We start from the raw sequence: 22,603 nt of genomic DNA on the forward strand, positions 1-22,603 counted from the left end.
CCGCGGAACAGCTTCAGAGAGGAATCTGGCCGTCGAGAGATGCAGAGAGATTTCAGGCACACGGCACAGCTGTTTCTGCGAGTCGTCGTATGACGTCTGCGGCAGAGAAAGATATGAGAACCTGTCGGGAAACATGTGCAAAGTGTAAGCTACGAACAAGTCACTACAGTATTAGATATGAGAATGCCCGCCAAGAAGTTAGACAAATATTAAATACACAGACACACATTCATTATATAAAGAGGGTCTGTTCGTTTGTAATTCATACAAATCTACAACTTTATTCCTATCTTGATTAAATTTCGCACACTTTACAAGATGAAAATCACTGTTTACATAAGATTTGGTAATATGACTTGAAACATATGTACATCTAATATATAAAGAAGAGACATGTACCAAAAGTTTCTGAAAGTTTTAGGCCAATTTACTTCAGATTCCTACATAATCCGGTAATGAACATTTGGAAGTATATATATATATATATATATATATATATATATATATATATATATATATATATATATATATATAGGGTGATCAAAAAGTCAGTATAAATTTGAAAACTGAATAAATCACGGAATAATGTGGATAGAGAGGTACAAATTGACACACATGCTTGGAATGACATGGGGTTTTATTAGAATAATAAAAAAAACTGGCGCTTCATCTCATCAGAATAGCAATAATGAGCATAACAAAGTAAGGCAAAGCAGAGATGATGTTCTTTACAGGAAATGCTCAATATGTCCATCATCATTCCTCAACAATAGCTGTAGTAGAGGAATAATGTTGTTAACAGCACTATAAAGCATGTCCGGAGCTAAGGTGAGGCATTGGCGTCGGATGTTGTCCTTCAGCATCCCTAGAGATGTCGGTCGATCACGATACACTTGCGACTTCAGGTAACCCCAAAGCCAATAATCGCACGGACTGAGGTTTGGGGACCTGGGAGGCCAAGCATGACGAAAGTGGCGGCTGAGCACACGATCATGACCAAACGACGCGCGCAAGAGATCTTTCACTCGGTATATATATATATATATATATATATATATATACAGGGTTATTACAAATGATTGAAGCGATTTCACAGCTCTACAATAACTTTATTATTTGAGTTATTTTCACAATGCTTTGCACACAAATACAAAAACTCAAAAAGTTTTTTTAGGCATTCACAAATGTTCGATATGTGCCCCTTTAGTGATTCGGCAGACATCAAGCCGATAATCAAGTTCCTCCCACACTCGGCGCAGCATGTCCCCATCAATGAGTTCGAAAGCATTGTTGATGCGAGCTTGCAGTCCTGGCGCGTTTCTTGGTAGAGGAGGTTTAAACACTAAATCTTTCACATCACTATGCGTGAAACTTGCCCGCACGCGTTCAACCGTTTCTTCGCTCACTGCAGACCGACCCATTGATTTCCCCTTACAGAGGCATCCAGAAGCTTTAAACTGCGCATACCAGCGCCGAATGGAGTTAGCAGTTGGTGGATCTTTGTTGAACTTCGTCCTGAAGTGTCGTTGCACTGTTATGACTGACTGATGTGAGTGCATTTCAAGCACGACATACGCTTTCTCGGCTCCTGTCGCCATTTTGTCTCACTGCGCTCTCGAGCGCTCTGGCGGCAGAAACCTGAAGTGCGGCTTCAGCCGAACAAAACTTTATGAGTTTTTCTACGTATCTGTAGTGTGTCGTGACCATATGTCAATGAATGGAGCTACAGTGAATTTATGAAATCGCTTCAATCGTTTGTAATAGCCCTGTATATACTGAAGAGCCAAAGAAACAGGTACACCTGCCTAATATCGTGTAGTGCCACGACACCTCGTGGCATGAACTAAGGAGAGTGTTTCTGGAGCCAATCTGTATCAATCCTGGGCGTGTGGGGTGTCGCATTGTCCTGCTGGAATTGACCAAGTCCGTCGGAATGCACAATGGACATGAACGGACACAGATGATCCGACAGGATGCTTACGTACGTGTCCCCTGTCAGAGTCGCATCTCGACGTATCAGGGGTTCCATATCACTCGAACTGCACACACCGCACACCATTACAGAGCCTCCACGAGCCTGAACTTCCATCGATTTGCCACAGGGTATAGTGTGATCCATCGCCGCAAATCAATCAGTTCCAATCATCCCTTGTCCAGTGGAGTCGCTGTTTGCCGAAACGTGTTGATTATGAGAAGCTATTCGACCACTGCACCGCATTCTGTTGAACTCCGTATGCAGAATCATTGCGTTAGTTGGACTGTTGCAGCACTTAACAAGTCACGCGTGATTTCTTCTACTGATTTTATATGATGTTTTACAACTACCTTGCCCACTGATCAAGGGTCGTTATCCGTCAGTACATCTACGCCAATATCTACCTGATTTCTCTGCGACTCACACTGCCAGAAGATTCTTCGAACAAACTTTATTTCTCTACCTTTCCACTCTCTAACAGCGCGAAGAAAAAATGAGCACTTAAATCTTTCTGTATGAGGTATGATTTCTCTTATTTTATTATGATGATTGATGATCATTTCGCCCTAAGTAGGTGGCGACAGTAACATATTTTCACGTTTGCAGGAGAAAGCTGGTGATAGAAATTTCGTGAAAAAAATTCCGCCGCAACGAAAAACTCCATTGTTTTAATGAGTGCCATCCCAAGTCACTTATCAAACCCGTGAAATTCTGGCTACTTCGTTAGAATACAAAAGGAGCTATCCTTCTTGAAGTAATTCGATATCCTGCGTCATTCCTATCTGCTAAGAATGCCATTGTTGTTGTGGTCTTCAGTCCTGAGACTGGTTTGATGCAGCTTTCCATGCTACCCTATCCTGTGCAAGCTTCTTCATCTCCCAGTACTTACTGCAACCTACATCCTTCTGAATATGCTTAGTGTATTCATCTCTTGGTCTCCCTCTACGATTTTTACCCTACACGCTGCCCTCCAATGCTAAATTTGTGATCTCTTGATGCCTCAGAACACGTCCTACCAACCGGTCCCTTCTTTTTGTCAAGTTGTGCCACAAATTCCTCTTCTCCCCAATTCTATTCAATACCTCCTCATTAGTTATGTGAACTACCCATCTAATCTTCAGCATTCTTCTGTAGCGCCACATTTCGAAAGCTTCTATTCTCTTCTTGTCCAAACTATTTATCGTCCATGTTTCACTTCAATACATGGCTACACTCCATACAAATACTTTCAGAAACGACTTCCTGACACTTAAATCTATACTCGATGTTAACAAATTTCTCTTCTTCAGAAACACTTCCCTTGCCATCGCCAATCTACATTTTATATCCTCTCTACTTCGACCATCATCAGTTATTTTGCTCCCCAAATGGCAAAACTCATTTACTGCTTTAAGTGTCTCATTTCCTAATCTAATTCCCTCAGCATCACCCGATTTAATTCGACTACATTCCATTATCCTCGTTTTGCTTTTGTTGATGTTCATCTTATATCCTCCTTTCAAGACACTGTCCATTCTGTTCAACTGCTCTTCCAATTCCTTTGCTGTCTCTGACAGAATTACAATGTCATCGGCGAACCTCAAAGTTTTTATTTCTTCTCCGTGGATTTTAATACATACTCCGAACTTTTCTTTTGTTTCCTTTACTGCTTGCTCAATATACAGATTGAATAACATCGGGGAGAGGCTACAACCCTGTCTCCCTTCCCAACCACTGCTTTCCCTTCGACTGTTATAACTGCCATCTGGTTTCGGTACAAATTGTAAATAGCCTTTCGCTCCCTGTATTTTACTCCTGCCACCTTTAGAATGCCATACAGCACAGAAATACTCTGGCAGAGGACGAACAAACGTAGTGTAGGCAATCTCTTCAATAGACCAGTTGCGTCTTACAAGTGTTCTGCCAGTAAGACGCAGTCTTTCGTTTGCCTTCCCAACAACATTGTCCGTATGATCGCTCCTAGTCAAATTGTTCGTAAATGAATTTTCTAGGTTATTTAGTGGAGCTGACAGCCTTTTAATTTGTGTCATTTATCGTGTAACCGAAATGTAACGAATGCGTTTTTGTACTCTTGTGGATGAACTCTCACTTTCCTTAGTGAGAGACAATTGCAATTTTTCGCACCATTCAGATATCGTAGCTAAGTCATTTTGCAATTGGTTTTTATCTTCTGATGACTTTACGACGCGGTAAATGACAGCTTCGTCTACAGAGTATCTTGGACGGCTGCTCAGATTATCTCCCAAATCGTTTAAGTATGTAAGTAACATAGAGTGCCAATTCCTTTTTCTTGTTTTACTCAACAGTTTTCCATCGATTACTACGTACATGAGGTCTGCTTCGTTTCGGTTTAGCTGTGATTGTTCCTTCGAGTTTAAACTTCGCAGTTACATCACCAACAATCGAGTAGGGCAGCTGTAGAAGGGTTCAAATGTCCGTAAGGAAACGTGGCGCAGTGGTTAGCATACTTGACTCGCATTCTGGAGGACGATGGTTCAGACCCGCGTCCGGCCATCCTGATTTAGGTTTTCCACGGTTGCCCTAAATCGCCTGAGGCAATGCCGGGATGGTTCCTTTCAAAAGGCACGGCCTACTTCCTTCTCTAAACCGATGGGGCCATGACCTCCGTGACGAATTTGTTAGTCGGGTGATATCCAATGATCAGACCACGCTCAAAGTCATTGAGCTGTCCTGACGGACCCGTTCTGCTGGTAGCGTTTGTGAACTGACAGCAGAATACTTCCCCTCCTCCACCGCGCGGGATTAGCCGATCGGTCTTAGGCGCTGCAGTCATAGATTGTGCGGCTGGTCCCGGCTTGCGCATTGCCATGTTGACAACCTGGCTCCATGGCTACGTGGGGTCCGTGCCGCACTCGAACCCTACCATCAGCCCTTAGCAACTGAAATCGGAACTCATCTGGCCAGGCCAAGCTTTTCCCGTCATCTAGGATCCAACCAATTGACTCAGGAGAGGCATTGTAGGCGATGTCGTGTTCTTATGTAGCACTAGATACGCCAGATTCCACAAGGTGCATTTAGCTGTGTATAAATTTACTTGTGACAAACCTATTTGTAATTCGGACAATCCTGTGTGTTCAGTACACTCTCCACTAAAATAACATGGCATGAGTAATGGAAACGTATAACCAAACACATTTATACATATCTGAAGATGACAGTTTGTATCTGCCGAAACGGGCCAATAAAAAATAGTTTCGAAAGCGAACGTGGCTACAAAAAAATTGTTTAAAGTATATACAGGTCCCTTCTCCTCAGTTCTCATTAGGAGAAACTTCAGTCAAATTGTTTAGGAAGCGGCTATATCTGGCGGCTACTTGTTAGAGGATTATACACGCTTGCGCAGATCCTGGATTCGGTTCCGCAGAGGGGTAGAGGGGGTGACGCTATGTGACTGTAAAGTATTTCTGGAATGTCCACGTACGTGTGAACAAAGGATACAACGTAAGAAACTTCTTCAGGTTGTTCTGAAGCGCGGGATTAGCCGAGCGGTCTCATGCGTGCAGTCATGGACTGTGTGGCTGGTCCCGTAGGACGTTCGAGTCCTCCCTCGGGCATGGGTGTGTCTGTTTGTCCTTAGGATAATTTAGGTTAAGTAGTGTGTAAGTTTAGGGACTGATGACCTGAGCAGTTAAGTCCCATAAGATTTCACATACATTTGAACATTTTTGAACTCCCCTCCTCCTTTCATACTGGCGGTCAAGTGACTCAGTTTGCCATTACGTAGGGTTGTCGGGATAAGTTTGATGATTATATTCCGCTTCCCGACGATTCTGCGGAGAAACTCCTTTAGCAGCTAGCAGACAAAAAAAGACCGCGCCGTGCAGGGAAGAAAGCGATTGTGGCGGAGAGAGCTGAGTGCTCGAATACGACGCCAGACTTGCATGGTGCGCCCGCAGATGGCCGGGTAAGAAGCGGCGCGGCGTCCCGGCCACGCTGGCGACAGTGTCGCGTGTTTTACGAGGCGTGGCGCCGTGATTTACGACTGCGAAGTGGCGGCGACCGGCAGAGAGCAGCGGGCAGAGGCCGGCGCGCAGACCCCGCGGCGGTTCCCACACTCACCACGGCGAGCGGCGCCGCGATTCACGGGCACAATGCGAGGCGCGTCTCTAAAGCGACGGCCTCCTCCATATACTAGGCGCTAAAGCTGATTACGACCTCCACAAACGCGCACTTTCTTAAATATCACCATCTCCTTACCAGGAAAGCACTCCAGCTTGAACAGCTAAAACAAAATAAAAAGACACTCCAGTTTTCCACCATCCCTGTTATATGATCACTGCCATTTATGCCAGTACCAGCTGCTTTCGTCCGTTTGCCATTTTCATGTGCATACAACTCGTAGCTGTACATCTTCACCAGGTGATCAAAAACTCAGTATAAATTTGAAAACTGGATAAGTCACGGAATAATGTAGACAGAGAGGTACAAATTGACGCACGTGCTTGGAATAACATGGGGTTTTATTAGAACCAAAAAAATACAAAAGTTCATAAAATGTGCGACGGATGGCGCTTCATCTGATCAGAATAGCAATAATTAGCATAACAAAGTAAGACAAAGTAAAGATGCTCAATATGTCCACCATCATTCCTCAACAATAGCTGTAGTCGAAGGATAATGTTGTCAACAGCACTGTAAAGCATGTCCGGAGTTATGGTGAGGCGTTGGCGTCGGATGTTGTCTTTCAGCATCCCTAGAGATGTCGGTCGATCATGATACACTTGCGACTTCAGGTAACCACAAAGCCAATAATCGCACGGACTGAGTTCTAGGGACCTGGGAGGCCAAGCATGACGAAAGTGACGGCTGAGCACACGATCATCACCAAACGACCCGCGCAAGAGATCTTTCACGCGTCTAGCAATATAGGGTGGAGCACCATCCTGCATAAACATCGTACGTTCCAGCAGGTGTTTATCAGCCAGGCTGGGGATGATGCCATTCTGTATCATATCGGCGTACCTCTCACCCGTCACGGTAGCAGTCACTTACATTTTGCTGTCCAGCGCCATCTGTCGGACATTTTGTGAACTTTTTTTTTTGTTCTAATAAAACCCCATGTCATTCCAAGCGTGTGTGTCAATTTTTACCCCTCTATCTACGTTATTCCGTGGTTTATTAAGTTTTCAAATTTATACTGACTTTTTGATCACCCGGTACACCTGTCACTGCAGTACGTAACCGCTGTCACTGTAAACACGACCCAGAACAAGTTTCCCTATTTGTCAGCGTTTTAAAATAACATTTCTGCCTTAGTGGCATACGTACGTAAACGTAAACACTAACAATATATCTTATAGAACGTCGTACTACATGGTTTCTACATTTACATACAGATTGACAGTTATTGAACTAAATGAAGTAAAATTACCATAACTTCTGAAGAGTTTGCCTTAGGACATTCAAACTGCACGGTTGGCTGCGGGTCATGATGGGTATTGGTATGCGTATGCATGGTTTGGTTCAGCGACGAAGCCCACATTCTTTTGGATAGGATCGTCAATAAGCAAAACTGGCGCATTTGGGAGACAGAGAATCCGCATTTCGCGATCGAGAAGTCCCTTCACCCTCACTGGTGACTACGTGGTGTGCAATGTCCAGTCACGGGGTAATCGGTGTGATATTCCTTTATGGCACGGTGACTACCGAACGATACGCGAAGGTTTTGGAAGATGATTTGATCCCATTGTCCAAAGTGACCCTGACTTCGACAAGATGTGATTGATGCAAGACGGAGCTTGACCCACAAAAGTAGGAGTGTTGCTCCTGGAGGAGCACTTTGGGGGACCGCATTCTGGCTATCCAGAGGCCATTGGCATGGGCTTCGATTGGCCCCCATATCCTCCGGATCTGCGACTCCTTCTTGTGGGGCTGTACTAAAGAAAAGGTGCACAGTAATTACCTCAAAACCATTGTTGAGCTAAAAACAACCATTCAGGAGGTCATTGGCAGCATCTATTTTTCGACACATCAGCGGGCCATGCAGAATTTTGCTGTTTGTCTGCGCCACATCTTCGCCAATGATGGCAGGCATATCGAACCTAAATCTGAATATCGGTAGTGACGTTTACAAGGTGAATGAAGAATATGCATGCCGTAGTTCGTAACTAGTTTACGCTTTCTTTCATATAGTTCAGTAATTGTCAGCCTGTGCATACTCCGCAAACTACCGTACGGTGCATGGCGGAGGGTAGCCTGTACCACAACTGTTCGTTTCCTTTTTTCTTTCATTCACAAATAGAGAGAGAGAGAGAGAGACCAAAAAACTAATCTCTATACAACTCCACATGAGCCCCAATTGCACGAATTTCATTATCGTGGCTATAACGGGAAATGCATGTTAGCGGCAGTGGAATCGTTCTGTAGTCAACTTCAGATGCCGGTTCTCTATACTTTCTCAGTAGCGTTCCTCGGAAAGAATGTCGCCTTCCCTCCAGGGATTCCCATTTGAGTTCCCGAAGCATCTCCGTAACACATCTTGCCTTTTCTTCAAACTTACCGATAACAAACCTAGTATCCCGCCCCTGAATTCCTTCGATGTCTTTCTTTAAGCCGGCCAAGTGCGAATGCAAAACACTCCAGCAGTACTCACGAATAAGTCGTACGAGCGTTCTACATGGGGTCTGCTTTAAACACGAAGCACACGTACCCAAAATTCTCCCACTAAATCGAAGTCGATCATATGTCATCCGTAACACAACCCTCACATGCTCCTTACGTTTCGTATCCCTTTCCAATGTTGGGTCAACTTATTTAACCGACGTAACTGTATCAAGCAGGACACTAATAATCCTGCTCCAATATTATGGGTTGGTTTTTCCTACTCATCCGCATTAACTTACATTTTTCTACATTTATAGCCGGCTACCATACATCACACCAATCGTGGATGTCGTAACCCAAGACGCTCTACAGAGTGTTCCATGGCCTGCTCGATCACCAGATCTGTCTGCAACTCCAGCGTCATACACAAACAGCATTAACAGTCTCTTATCGAGCGTGGTGGCCCACTACTCAGCACATAGGACTCGCATTCGGGAGAACGATGGTTCAAACTCGCGTCCGGCCATGCCGATTTAGATTTCCCGTGATTGTCCTAAATCGCTTCGGGCAAATGCCTGGATGGGTCCTTTGAAAGGGCACGGCCGACTTCTCTCCCCATCCTTCCATAATCCGATGGGACCGATGACCTCGCTGTTTGGTTCCCTCCCCCAAAGTAACTAACCAACTGTCCTTGTATTGACCGACCGAGTGCAACAGGAATGGAACTCCGCCCCACAATCTGACATCCGACACCTGTACAACATAATGCATGCATGTTTACATGCAATCATTCAACTGTCTGTGGATTACATCTACATCTACATTTATACTCCGCAAGCCATCCAACGGTGTGTGGCGGAGGGCACTTTACGTGCCACTGTCATTACCTCCCTTGTCTGTTCCAGTCGCGTATGGTTCGCGGGAAGAACGACTGTCTGAAAGCCTCCGTGCGCGCTCTAATCTCTCTAATTTTACATTCGTGATCTCCTCGGGAGGTATAAGTAGGGGGAAGCAATATATTCGATACCTCATCCAGAAACGCACCCTCTCGAAACCTGGCGAGCAATCTACACCGCGATGCAGAGCGCCTCTCTTGCAGAGTCTGCCACTTGAGTTTATTAAACATCTCCGTAACGCTATCACGGTTACCAAATAACCCTGTGACGAAACGCGCCGCTCTTCTTTGGATCTTCTCTATCTCCTCCGTCAGACCGATCTGGTACGGATCCCACACTGATGAGCAATACTCAAGTATAGGTCGAACGAGTGTTTTGTAAGCCACCTCCTTTGTTGATGGACTACATTTTCTAAGCACTCTCCCAATGAATCTCAACCTGGTACCCGCCTTACCAACAATTAATTTTATATGATCATTCCACTTCAAATCGTTCCGCACGCATACTCCCAGATATTTTACAGAATTACACCGGTTATTAATGTACTAGCATTTCTCATTTCTAATGGCTTACCTCGCGCTAACGTTAACCTATTAACTTGCTATGTTAATCACTTAAATATGTTATCCAGACGAAATTTCGTTATCGTTAATTGTTTTTTGGTGTTACAGTTTTTTTTTAAAAGGTTATATTGGTTCCATTCAGATATCTTTGCATATGTGCTGTCGATTTTCGATGCTGTTATGGTACTTCCCGGTACTACACGACCTGATGACCAAGCTAAGTGCTAGAATATGGATCTGTAGGGCTTCCAGATCTATAGCCCATACGCGTGAAAACACTATACACAGCTGAGGGGAGATATATTTACACTGTCCGTTAGGCTCCAGCACTTCCCATTCGAAGAGGAGGAGTTTCAAGGGATAAAAAGTATTTGTTCCTTTTTTCGCGGAGTGCTCGCAAAGTAGTGAGAATACCTCAGCAGGGAAAGCGTCACCCGCACCCCGCCGCTCTGACCTGCGCGAGAAAAAGAGTAGAAAGTCCAGCCTGTCCCTGCCGCATTCTTCCGTGGGACACAAAGGGGTGCGACACCACGTGAGGCCAGAGGGGTTGCGCCACGCAGATTTACGGGAGGCGACGCCTGGCCGCACAAAAGAGCCGGCACGCCTTTGTCCCGCGTCGCAGCGACGAACTTTCTAACTCTTCCGGGCCCTCGCGGTGGTCCAGGGCAGCCCTCCCTCGTATTTGTGCCTGCGTGAGCGCAGGCAAACAACAGACAAGTCAAGCCTACTATGTTCAAAAAAGGAATTCTCAAGTGACCAGCATTGCCGGCCACTAACGTGTGAGTGCCGGGTTCCATTCCCAGTTTGATGACATTAGGTCGTATGTTAGAGACAAAACCTGGAAATGACTGTCATGTAAACATTTTGTCGAAGCAAGCGGTACGGCACCTCGGTAGTCTAAACTCAAGACTGACTGCCTCATGATCCAGAGACACTGTCGAGGTGCGGTGGCTTGCGCTCCTCAACGATACAGACAGCCGTACCGTAGGTGTAATCACAACGGAGGGTTATCTTTGGACAAACCCGAAAATAAACGTGAGGTTCTTGGAGACGGGCAGAAACGTTTCCGGTAGTTCCAGGGATAATTGACTGATACGACCTTGTAACATGAGTCATCTTCGCTATGCTAGGCTGGAACTGTGAACTGTCGAAAGCAATGGCAAACTACAGTCGTTACTTTTCTGGAGAACTTGCAGCTGTACTATGTGCTTAAATGATGATGGCATCCTGTCGGATAAAATATTCCTTAGGTAAAACAGCCCCGCTTTCGGAACTCCAGGCGGGGACATCAGCAGGATGTTACCATCAGGAAGAGTATACGTGCAACGTGCACAGTACGGCCCATGTCATTTGCGTAAAGAGTTTAATATTGAGATTTGTAAAACTAGGACAACGTCACAGCTTCTTGGAGCAAAACGTACGATCCTATCCACTATCAAAAATCACTGTGGCCAGTATGATTTTGGGACGCCATCCTCCAACTGTTTCTTGGAGAGCTCATGCTTTAAGAACCACGACCTTAGCTCTATCATACTCTGTACCTGTTCGACATAGATCGATAGTGCTCACACAAAGAAGACAGATGTGCAATTCAGTAAGGCAATGCGAATAATTACGGAATGTGTTCGGTGTACAAGCACGCTATGGCTTCCTGTTCTCAGCAATATCCCACCTCCAGAAGATAAGAATCTCTGCTGAAGGTCTGACAGCTCATTCAGAAGAATCCTTAATTGCTCATTCATCAGCATACGAGGGGCGTTTGGAAAGTCCGTGCAAAAATAAAAACTACGTAAGTGTTTGGGGTAAACCTTTTTCATTTTTCGACATAGTCTCCTTATACACTTCGTCCAACGCTGTTCTGATTGTTGATCCCTTGCGAATAATAGTAATTGTCCAAGTCTGCAAAATAGCTATTAGTTGCTGCCATCACATTCTCCTTGAATATAATCTTTGTCCCATCAGCCATTTCTTCAAATTGGGGAACAAATAGTAGTCCGAGGGAGCCAAGTCCTGAGAATAGGGGGGATGTGAAACGAGTTGGAAACCTATTTCCATTAATTTTGCGACCACAACTGCTGAGGTGTGTGCTGGTGCATTGTCATTATGGAAAAGGACATTTTTGCGGTCCAACCGACGGCGTTTTTCTTGCAGCTCGATTTTAAAACGGTCCTATAACGATGAATAATATGCACCTGTAATAGTTTTACCCTTTTCCAGATAGTCTATGAGGATTATCCCTTGCGAATCCCAAACGACAGTCGCCATAACCTTTCCGGCCGAAAAAATGGTCTTCGCTTGTTTTGGTGCAGATTCTTCCTTGGTAACCCATTGTTTAGATTGTTGCTTGGTCTCAGGAGTATAGTTATGTAAATCGTGGTACACATCTTGCTGATAGCTTTCTCATGTCCAAATGTTTATGGAAAACATTATGTACCCATTCATTCGAGATGCCCACAGCACTAGCAATCTCACGCACCTTAACTCTTCTGTCATCCATGACCATATCATGAATTTTATCAGTGATTTCTGGAGTCGTAATCTCCATAGGGCGTCCAGAACGTTCAGCATCACTTGTGCCCATATGGCCACTCCAAAAATTTTGAAACCACTTGTAAACAATTCTAACCGAAGGTACAGAGTCACCGTAATATGTATCATGCTTCTATTTAGTCTTCTGAGGCGTTTTGTCTTTCATAAAGTAATGTTTGATTACCACATGAAATTCTTTTTCGTCCATTTTTTGACAATCATTTGACTTCCTTGCCAAACACAAAGAAATAGACCAATATGACTGAAACTTGGTGTGCGTTCTTTCCAAAGATGCTGCTAACTAAAAACGACCTCGGTATGAGCCGGTGGTGCCATCTCTCGGACTTCGAACGGACTTTTCAAATGTCCCTCTTATTGCACAAGCAGAAAGCTAACGCTTGAGATGAAGGAAACCGTCGAGTCACAGAACAAACAACCATCTGCATTCCTCTTTCTCTGTCTCTCACTTATGGAAAACTCAGCGCGTACAGTCAACAGTGGTCCGCAAACGTCAGTTGAGAACCCTTCAATGCGGATACGGCGATTCGATCTCCCCAGATGTCAGTGGACGGTCATGCACCGGATTCGAACCGGAGAAGGCGGAAATGGTTACCTAATGTACAAGTTCTGCAAGCTGTAAAACACTTATACAGCGTCAGGATGATGAACCACGGGATGGAAACTCATTGTGCCACAGTTAATTATTTAAAAAATCGATTAATGCACTATACGTTATTGCCATTGTTACATAAAATCACTTGATAATAAAGGTACGACCTAAATTTGAAGGTACTACTTGAAACATAATCAAAAACTTACATTTTCTGCGAAACTGTTTTTATCCCGACACAAGGTTCAAATGGTTCAAATGGCTCTGAGCACTATGGGACTTAACATCTATGGTCATCAGTCCCCTAGAACTTAGAACTACTTAAACCTAACTAACCTAAGGACAGCACACAACACCCAGCCATCACGAGGCAGAGAAAATCCTTGACCCCGCCGGGAATCGAACCCGGGAACCCGGGCGTGGGAAGCGAGAACGCTACCGCACGACCACGAGATGCGGGCCCGACACAAGGAAGGTCATAATTTAACGTTCTGTCGACACAGTCGTCATTAGAGTGTCACTGCAGTGATGGAATGTTAGGAAAATACTAAAGAAATGCAGTCAGTTTAAAACAGGTATCAGTTTTCTAAGACGCTCCTGCGACCAATTCTAGAATATTGCCCAAGTGTATGGGACCCGTACCAAATAGAAACAACTGGAGATAATGAACGTGTACAGAGCAGGAGAGGCGAATGTTGTTAAGTTTGTTTGATCCGTGGACTAGCGTCACGGCGATGTTAAAGAAATTGAACTGTCAGCACTGAAAAAGCTTTCAAACTATCCCTGAAAGCCTAGTTATAAGGTTCCTTGGATCAGCTTTGATGACTGCAACTGCCTATGTACCACTACAGTGGGGATCGCGAAGACAAGATTATACCAATTACAGAGCACAGATGCGTACGAGCAATCATTCTTCTCGCGGTCCATTCGTGAATGGAACGGAAAGAAGGCGTAATAGCTGGTGCAAAGCGCAATACCCTCTGCCATGTACTTCACTGCGATTTGCACAGTATGGATGTACAAGCTGGATGCGGATATAGATGTTGTACCTCCTGTTTTCGTACATATGACGAAGGAACCAATAATTTTTTGCGTGCAAATCTTACAATAATTCCGTTTTTGGAGGGATGGCGGGGGTACTTTCCGTGGTGGTTCCATACCAGTGAGTGAGTTTCAGGCAGTTTTCGAACAAAAGCAAAATGTGAACCGTTTTGCGCCTTATTACTCACGGCAGCTTCCCTCTTGCAACATTTTGCTGTCCCCTAGAATGAAAAGGTGACCAAAATGAAAGCTTTCTCAGGACGCAGAAAAAATTAAACGTAAGTCACAGAACACGTCAAATAGCGATACGAAACTGAGCACTTCAAAATAATTGAAGCTTCCGAATGACGATTAGCTAACTGATTCCAAATTGCATTCGGTAGAGATCTCTAATTAGAGAACCTGTCAGTCCGCTAGGAGGAAAGTAATCTTCGTTAGTTTTGAAATATCCCTCGTACGATACAAATAATATTTTTATATTGTCTGGATCCGAGTAATCTGTGCGGGGGAGAAGCATCACGTAAGCTAAGTTCAGCATCACTGGTGTCGCAGGGGTGAGAGAAAATAATACCCTTGTGCCATTGTAAGGAATGTGTGCCCATTCTCTTTAACAACGGAGTGAAGCCACAAGAATTCTAAGTGGGTGGATGTAGATATCTTATCGAGCCGTTGCTTTTATGTTCAAATAACTTAGATGCTATACCAGCAGGCTCACTTTACCGTGTTCTCCCAGCTTCACACTCCTGGATGATCCGCTGTCTCGAAGCAGGCCTTGTGCTGGTCTCGAATGTCACCATCAACTTCCAGTCCACAGTGGTATCTGGCAACAAACATAGACAAACATTTCGTCATCAGGCTTGTAAGAAACATTTCGCAACACACAATGAAAGAGATCTAAAAATATGCTTATTAGGTTTTTAGTTGTTACCCAGAAATGCAGCGCCACCTGTGTGATTACTAAAGGGTGGCCGTGCGGTTCTGGGCGCTACAGTCTGGAGCCGAGCGACCGCTACGCTCGCAGGTTCGAATCCTGCCTCGGGCATGGGTGTGTGTGATGTCCTTAGGTTAGTTAGGTTTAATTAGTTCTAAGTTCTAGGCGACTGATGACCTCGGAAGTTGAGTCGCATAGTGCTCAGAGCCATTTGAACCATTTTGAACTAACGGGTGACACCAATAAATAAGTCCACTGTCGCTAATCTCCATTTAGAATACCCTTGAGTTTCTATTGAAAGTGATGGCATTTCTCAGGAAACCCTAGTTTCCGTTGGTATAATTAATGAAAAACACGATCTGGTCCACTAGTTTTTTTTTTATTAATGATGGCCGATTTCGGTCTGATTAACAGACAATTCTCTAATTTAGTGCTGCAAGGTGCGGTCACTCAAATTGCATCTTTCAGCAGTAGAACTGACCATGACCCGCTAGTAATATTGGATTGGTCATCATTAATTTCAAGAGACATAAAGTGGTCACCTAGGCGGCCTTTTTCATTGATTAATTTTCTTTTGGTTTCTGTTCGTAAAATTCTTAAATGACTTTTGCGACAGTTTAGAGTTCTCCTTTGGACGAAGTTTCATCATTGTAGTGTCACATGTCCCAAAACTGTTTTTATAGGTTAGACTTCACTGTGGACAGGCTGGGAGAGGCGAAGAAGATCACATTGGATTAGGTTATGGTTACATGTATCTGTCATGTAGTTACATTCAAAGAAAAGATTAAAAGCATTGCCAGAACTTTAATTGAATCAAAGAAGAATGGAGATTGAAAACGTTCTAAGTACGACTTTTTCACAAAACGCGTTTTCAGTACTGTTATGTTCTCGGTACTCTGTTGTATATCTACACACTTGATACATGTGCCGAATCACGGAGAAAGTGTTTCAGATATGAATTAGTAGGTGGTGCACGGTCTTTGAGCCAAGTAATGCTTACCTCTGCTGTTCCAAAATTTAAAATATGTGAGAAATGGTTTTTGTTGCCTTCATTACTACCGGTTAGAAACTTACTGCTTTATTTCTGTACTTAAATTGCCACAAATAAAACATTGTGTTGTGACTGGGCAAGACAGCCAAGTCACAATGAGAGGAAGCCGAAAGGCACGCGTTAAGCTCACGCAGATTGGCGTGCGGTCTGGAACAGTTAAAGGAATTAATAGTAGCAAATAAAGTACGTAGTTGATATAATACTTAACTTTAATCCACAATTGTAGAAAATCTCTCTTGACGGTACATGTTATAACCACAATATAAAGTAATATCAAATGCTATGGCGCCTTGCTAGGTCGTAGCAAATGACGTAGCTGAAGGCTATGCTAACTATCGTCTCGGCAAATGAGAGCGTAGTTGTCAGTGATCCATCTCTGGCAAAGTCGGCTGTACAACTGGGGCGAGTGCTAGTAAGTGTCTCTAGACCTGCCGTGTGGCGGCGCTCGGTCTGCAATCACTGACAGTGGCGACACGCGGGTCCGACGTATACTAATGGACCGCGGCCGATTTAAAGCTACCACCTAGCAAGTGTGGTGTCTGGCGGTGACACCACACATTGTATCTCAGTATGTATGGGACGTGGTAGAAAATCTTTGTTTTTGGCCCTTACTAGTATTCCCAAACGCTTTTCTTGTATGGCACTTTGAGTGTTCTTGATACAGCATTTATTTACTAATTTGTCTCATTATTTTTTACTGTGATGTACTTTGGTTTTCATTCTCCTGACATAGGCGGTTAGAGCGTTTTCCATTTCGAACGCAGATGAGAAGTATACCTCTGCGTCTGGGACGTGAACCCAAATTATTAGAATAGAAATCCGAGTTAACAGAATGATAAAGAGAAATCTAAAAGAGTCATCTCAGAACTCATCCGAAGTCAGTTTTGGAGGCTGTGTGAAACTCAAACCTGTGAATTTGGACAGTTGCATGAACTCTGCTCAGCTGCATACGATTCCAGCATGTTAAGCACCATAGCAACTTACTCAGCCTTATCGATGCGGTCTGCGAAGAAAGGACCTGTGGGTTTTAGTGTTGTTTCAGTAACGAGTCAATTGGAGATGGGGCACAGGCTCGGAAAGTGGAAGCAAGGTGAAGGCATTCAGCTGGCTCCTTTCGAAAGGAGCAGTTCCGATAAGGCTTTAAGTGGTTAATGGGAGACGCGGGATGCCTAAATTTGTGTGGCTTGACGCCTCCAAAAAGGAGGATAAATCTGAGTTTAGCTTCACAACGACGACGAGTCATTGGGGACGGACTAGGATTGTGAAGGATAGCGAAGGGCTACAGCTGTCAGCTTTTCGAAGGAACCATTACGATATTGGCCTAAGGTGATTTCCCATTATGTCTAAATTTGGATGGCAGGACGAACAGCTGAAGTCCACCCAAAAGAGGAGAGGGATCTCAACCTTTAACGACTCACGACTATGAATCATTATGGACACTGATTGTGGGTGGCTGGAGAAGGATATCGACTGTGGTGTTCTGAAAGGAATCAGTACACTTCCCTTAAATTACTTAATTAGCTGTGTCGGCCTTTGTAACATCATTCTCCAGTACAAGCATGGAATGTCTTACAAATAGCGGCACCTCATTCAGCCCCTCGGCCTAAAAGCGACTCTAGTGCACTCAAGTGTACTGCCTGGATCAATTTTTCTTGAAGACAATTGAGACGAAGATCGTCGTCATACCAGATACTGAGAGATACCCTGTTGTTGACATAGCGTTGAACTTGGATCTCGTTTCTTTACAGAATGGTTAATGTAGACTGCGATGGGGTAACCATTATTAGATATTTTTATTATGGCTGTTGGAATGTGTACTGTGTACATGTGTCGTGACGAACTGTGTAACACAGTGTCCCTTTTGGGCTTTTCTGTTGCAGGGCCCAACGGCTGCCCACGGCGACGCGGCCGGCAGACCTACACGCGCTTCCAGACGCTGGAGCTGGAGAAAGAATTCCACTTTAACCACTACCTGACGCGACGCCGGCGGATCGAAATCGCCCACGCGCTCTGCCTGACGGAGCGCCAGATCAAGATCTGGTTCCAGAACCGCCGCATGAAGCTCAAGAAGGAGCTGCGCGCGGTCAAGGAGATCAACGAGCAGGCGCGCCGCGAGCGCGAGGAGCAGGACCGCCTGAAGCAGCAGCAGGAGAAGAAGCTGGAGCAGCAGCAACAACAGCAACAGCAACAGCAACAGCAGCAGCAGCAGCAGCAACAGCAGCAGCAGGCGCCGCCGCAGCAGCCGCCGCAGCAGCACCACACCATCAGCCACCATCTGCACGACCAACACAAGCTGGGGCTGGAGAAGGCCCCTCCGGGCGCGGACCTGCTCAAGGCGGTGGCCAAGGTGCCCACCTAGATGCCGGAGCCACTCTGCGACCTGCCGCTGGACGAGCTGCTGCCCACGGCCACGCCTCCAGCTCCAGCCTGGACCGGGTTCCCCTACTTCCAGTAGGGCCGCCGCTCTGGCCACGGCAGGTTCCAGAGGGACCCCGTATCCGCCCGCCGGATAACGCTACTACGGAAGCAGTGGTACCAGCAAGGCCTGAGGCCTTCCAAGAGAGAACTCAACTCCGGAGTCGAGAGGAACCCTCGCCAGTTCGATGATCAGGAATCGAGGTGAAAGACGCGACTAGCACAACTCGACGAGATTGTGACTCAAGTCTGCTAGCTGCAGACGAACGAAGAGGAGGACATATCACTGAGGGTCGTGCCTCTAAGAAACGAGCAATGAAATTTGGTAGTTGAGATTTTATGCACCAGAATCGATGAACTTTCTCAACCTGACTCCGCAAGTATTAGAGGTAATCGATACCCCAGCAACATTCCACAGCCTCCTGAGCTTCTACATCGCTTGACGATTCTCATCAGCTGATCACCGTCCTCTTCGACTCGTGGAAACTCACCGTTGGTCAGCATTCGCGAAACGTGTGTGTGATGGGAGAGAAAGAGAACATTACTTTTGGGAGGAATTACTTCAAAGTAGCGGCTCACTGACATTGTCTCTTGGAAGGACATTGTCTCTAGGAAGCAATGTCTGGTTGCACTGTAGTGCCAAGTACTTACAGTTTTTTTTGTGTAGATATAGGGTACGTTGCAATAGTACTCTTCTTGATAAGTGCTTAGTATTTATTGCCTAACGTTCTACATTTATGGTAAAGAGAATGTGACTGGAACAATATTTTAGAACTCTTCCCAGTTTAAGACAGCATCGACGTTGCCAAGTTCTGCATTGTTGTTGCCAGGTGAGACTTCCCCACTGAACTTTCTGGGTGAAGCATTTTTCGTTGTGAAGACCTCCCTCGCCAGGCATCATTTCCAAGTACTTTAACCGTAAATCGTAACGTAATGTGACTGTGATATAACAAAAAAGCTCAGTAAACAACAGACATCTAGAGAGAGAGACTGAAACCACAACATGAAGAGAGGACGAACCTGAACATCGCTGTCTTCTGACTCCTCCTCTGCAGCCTTTGAAGCAGGGATAATCACCAAACAGGAGAGACTGAATTTTCAAAAGAGGAGTATGAAGACAATAAATGGAATGTGTGAATACTGTTCCGGTATATGATTACTCTTCAGTTGTGGAAACTTCCTCTTTCATGTCCTAAGCGGAAGCGCACTGCCTCTATGAGAAAGAGTGTCATAGATTCGAAAATGTGTTCTTTTTTCGATATATTTTATTTTTATTTAATTCTTATCTGATGTATTTTAACACGTGTTTTCGGAGTAAGTAGTTCTGTTTGGACATCATTTTATGTACAGTGTCTAATCTGTTAAGTTTGGCATCAACAAAGGTTATTTTTCTGGTTTACTCCTAGGAAAGTTTGATATTTAATTGGTTAATGCTGACATAAGAACCTTCTATGACACACCGCGTCTGTTATTATCAATTGCTTGCTTAAAATTGGTGATTGCTTTGTTATAGTTCCGTTAAGGTTTTGCCCCCAGTCGAATTTCTTTGATATATAGCACAAATGTTTAGAAATCACGTCTTGTTACCGTATTTCACAGTGTATGTTAATTATGGAGTATCTGCTGTAATCAACAACTTCTGTTAACACCTTCTTTGTTGGTTGTAGAAATTGTTTGTTGAGTCATGTGCATTGTGTCAACGAACCAGACGTAACCGGTAATTTGTTTCTCTAAATGGTTCTAGAGAACTTTTATTACCAAACGTAATTTTTAGCACCACCGAAAATAATTTCAAGTTCAGCCCCACCACACAGCATCACTTTCTTTAGCTCCTCTTGTGCTTATTATTTTTGCCAATTTCACGACAATGACCATCTTCGCAGATCACACCCTTAAATGCTTCATGGAAGAAACAGGGCAGCCGTGTCGGGAATTGCCCAACGTAAAACGTTCCCCATACATTGGAAGCCCCTCCCATGCAGGATACGTGGCTCACCATGACTTGTCTCTATAAATGCCGTATTTCGAACACAACCGATCTTGGATAAAGCAATTCAATACTTAACTAGTACATTATATACGTAACTTTGTGTCAGGGTAGATTTAAGTAGTTTAATACGAAAGAATAAGTACTGGACTAAAGAATACTTTGCTCTTACATATTCTTGAGAGACAATGAATCCGTAATTTTCGTGAGTGTGTATGTATTTGTGTGATTGAGTGAAAGTGTCAAAGCCGTAGAGTAAAATGGATCCAAGTCTATTTTATTGGGCATATGCTTACGTGACAGTGTATTTTTCAAAGTGGGGACTAGTGATGAAAATCACGCTGGACACAGCTATTTTAAAGTTAATTATACGAATTAGTGGTATCTTACAAGTAGTATCCACAAAGTTCGGCCATACGTAAAGGATTTTCGTGGGTGACCCAGTCCACTCCACAGCGTTAATATTCAATGTCTTAGCATGACACATCTTCCTTGAATTTGCTTATATATTTCCCTACAATTCATTAAGTAAACTTGTGGTTTCAACGTCCATTCCGAAGTGGTGTGTGTCCAGATTCATGTGTATGGTATTTAATAGATACTTAGATTGAAGGCATCCATTGATATATTTTCTTAAACACATAAATATTTAACGTGTGGCACAGCTGTCTATCACTGCTTCGACTTACTTACATGCTGTAGTTACGGGCTGTTATGCATCAACACGCGCCAAGTGTATTTGTCAGTTTGAAACCCTCTTGGTGTAAACAAATACAATTCTCTTCTTCTAAAAGTCAAGTGACGCATTCTCTCCTCCTAATAATCCCACTCCAACGAGAAAACTGTAGAGTTAACAATAATGGAGAATATTAGATTTTCCAGCCATTATTACAGATAACAGAAGTTCTAAGAAGTTTCGTTTTCAGTCTTCTTCATAATTGCACTTTAATATTTAAACCAGTTCCTTTCCACAGTCCATTTAAATCGGTATACTATCCGCAAGTATCCTGCAGTTATTACCGTCACATTTCAATGACTCCTTCGGTTGTTAGACCTTCCGAACATTTTAGTTCTATATAGGGCACGCTATTAGGAAGTTTCATGTCAGATATTGCATACCTTGCTCCCATATCAAACTTAGAGAATAAGGAACCTTAATCATTCTAGAGTGTGGTTTTAAGTCCACCTAGCTGTAAAACTCCCAACCATTTCAATTGCGTGTAGTGTCTGTGTCAATTTCCGCTCTCTGCAACTGTGATAGTACGTGAGTCCATTTCTCCTCTTCTACGAGAGCCAACATGGACAATCGGTGTCTCCTAAGGATTTAGTATTGCTGTTCGTAAAGTAGCTCGTGCAATTTAATACAATCGAATGCAAGTTTAGGCTAAGACCGGCGAAGGTATTAATTGAATTTTTTTTTATTTTGCTCACATAGAGTCACGTTGTGACTGTGTGAGAGAAATGTATGTATAACCTCCTCGAATCCGAATTATCAGTACTTAGGAATAAAATTAAATCTTCGTGTAACTCGACGCAGGTACTGTATAATCGACAAATCTGCGCTGTACACTCACTGAACCTGCGACGTCGGTTTCGGCAACAGAACGTTAGTGTTCAGAACTAACTTCCTAACAAACCCTCAAGCAATCACGTAAAATTCCGATTTTTACGGTATACGAATTTTCCGAGTGGCAGCACTGATTGAACCACAAATCCGGTACATCGCAGAAATTTGACGCTTTGAATAGTCAACCTCACCACGTGGGATTTAATTTGCGTAACTCTTCGGAATTTCTTCCTAGCTTTGACTCTCATGTACTGCATGAAAAGGTTATTTTGAACTCAAAGAACCCACATGGAGAAAATGTCCCTATAGGCTGCCGTAGGAGGCTTCATCAAACCAATGAGTGCTTGCGTATGGTTGTGTAGTTTTATGCTGCGACAGCATTTTTTTTTGTTGTAGCTATAAATATATGTGTGTTGTGAAAGTAATGTTAGGTAATTTTACCATAGTAATACTTAAAAACAAATTCTGCGAACC

At 44.0% G+C, this 22,603-nt stretch overlaps 1 protein-coding gene across 1 annotated transcript in view; it reads left to right on the plus strand.

Annotated features, from left to right (window-relative positions):
- The window catches only part of LOC126427935 (homeobox protein abdominal-A homolog), a 308,210-nt gene extending 289,465 nt beyond the window's left edge, over window positions 1–18,745 (plus strand). The window contains exon 3 of the mRNA XM_050089827.1: window positions 18,041–18,745. Coding sequence (XP_049945784.1) covers window positions 18,041–18,519 — 479 coding nt within the window. The 3' untranslated portion in view covers window positions 18,520–18,745. The remainder of the gene's footprint in view (window positions 1–18,040) is intronic.
- The last annotated feature ends 3,858 nt before the right edge of the window (window positions 18,746–22,603 follow it).

The sequence above is a fragment of the Schistocerca serialis genome, chromosome 12 (assembly GCF_023864345.2).
Source record: "Schistocerca serialis cubense isolate TAMUIC-IGC-003099 chromosome 12, iqSchSeri2.2, whole genome shotgun sequence".
Classification (NCBI taxonomy): Eukaryota; Metazoa; Arthropoda; class Insecta; order Orthoptera; family Acrididae; genus Schistocerca; species Schistocerca serialis.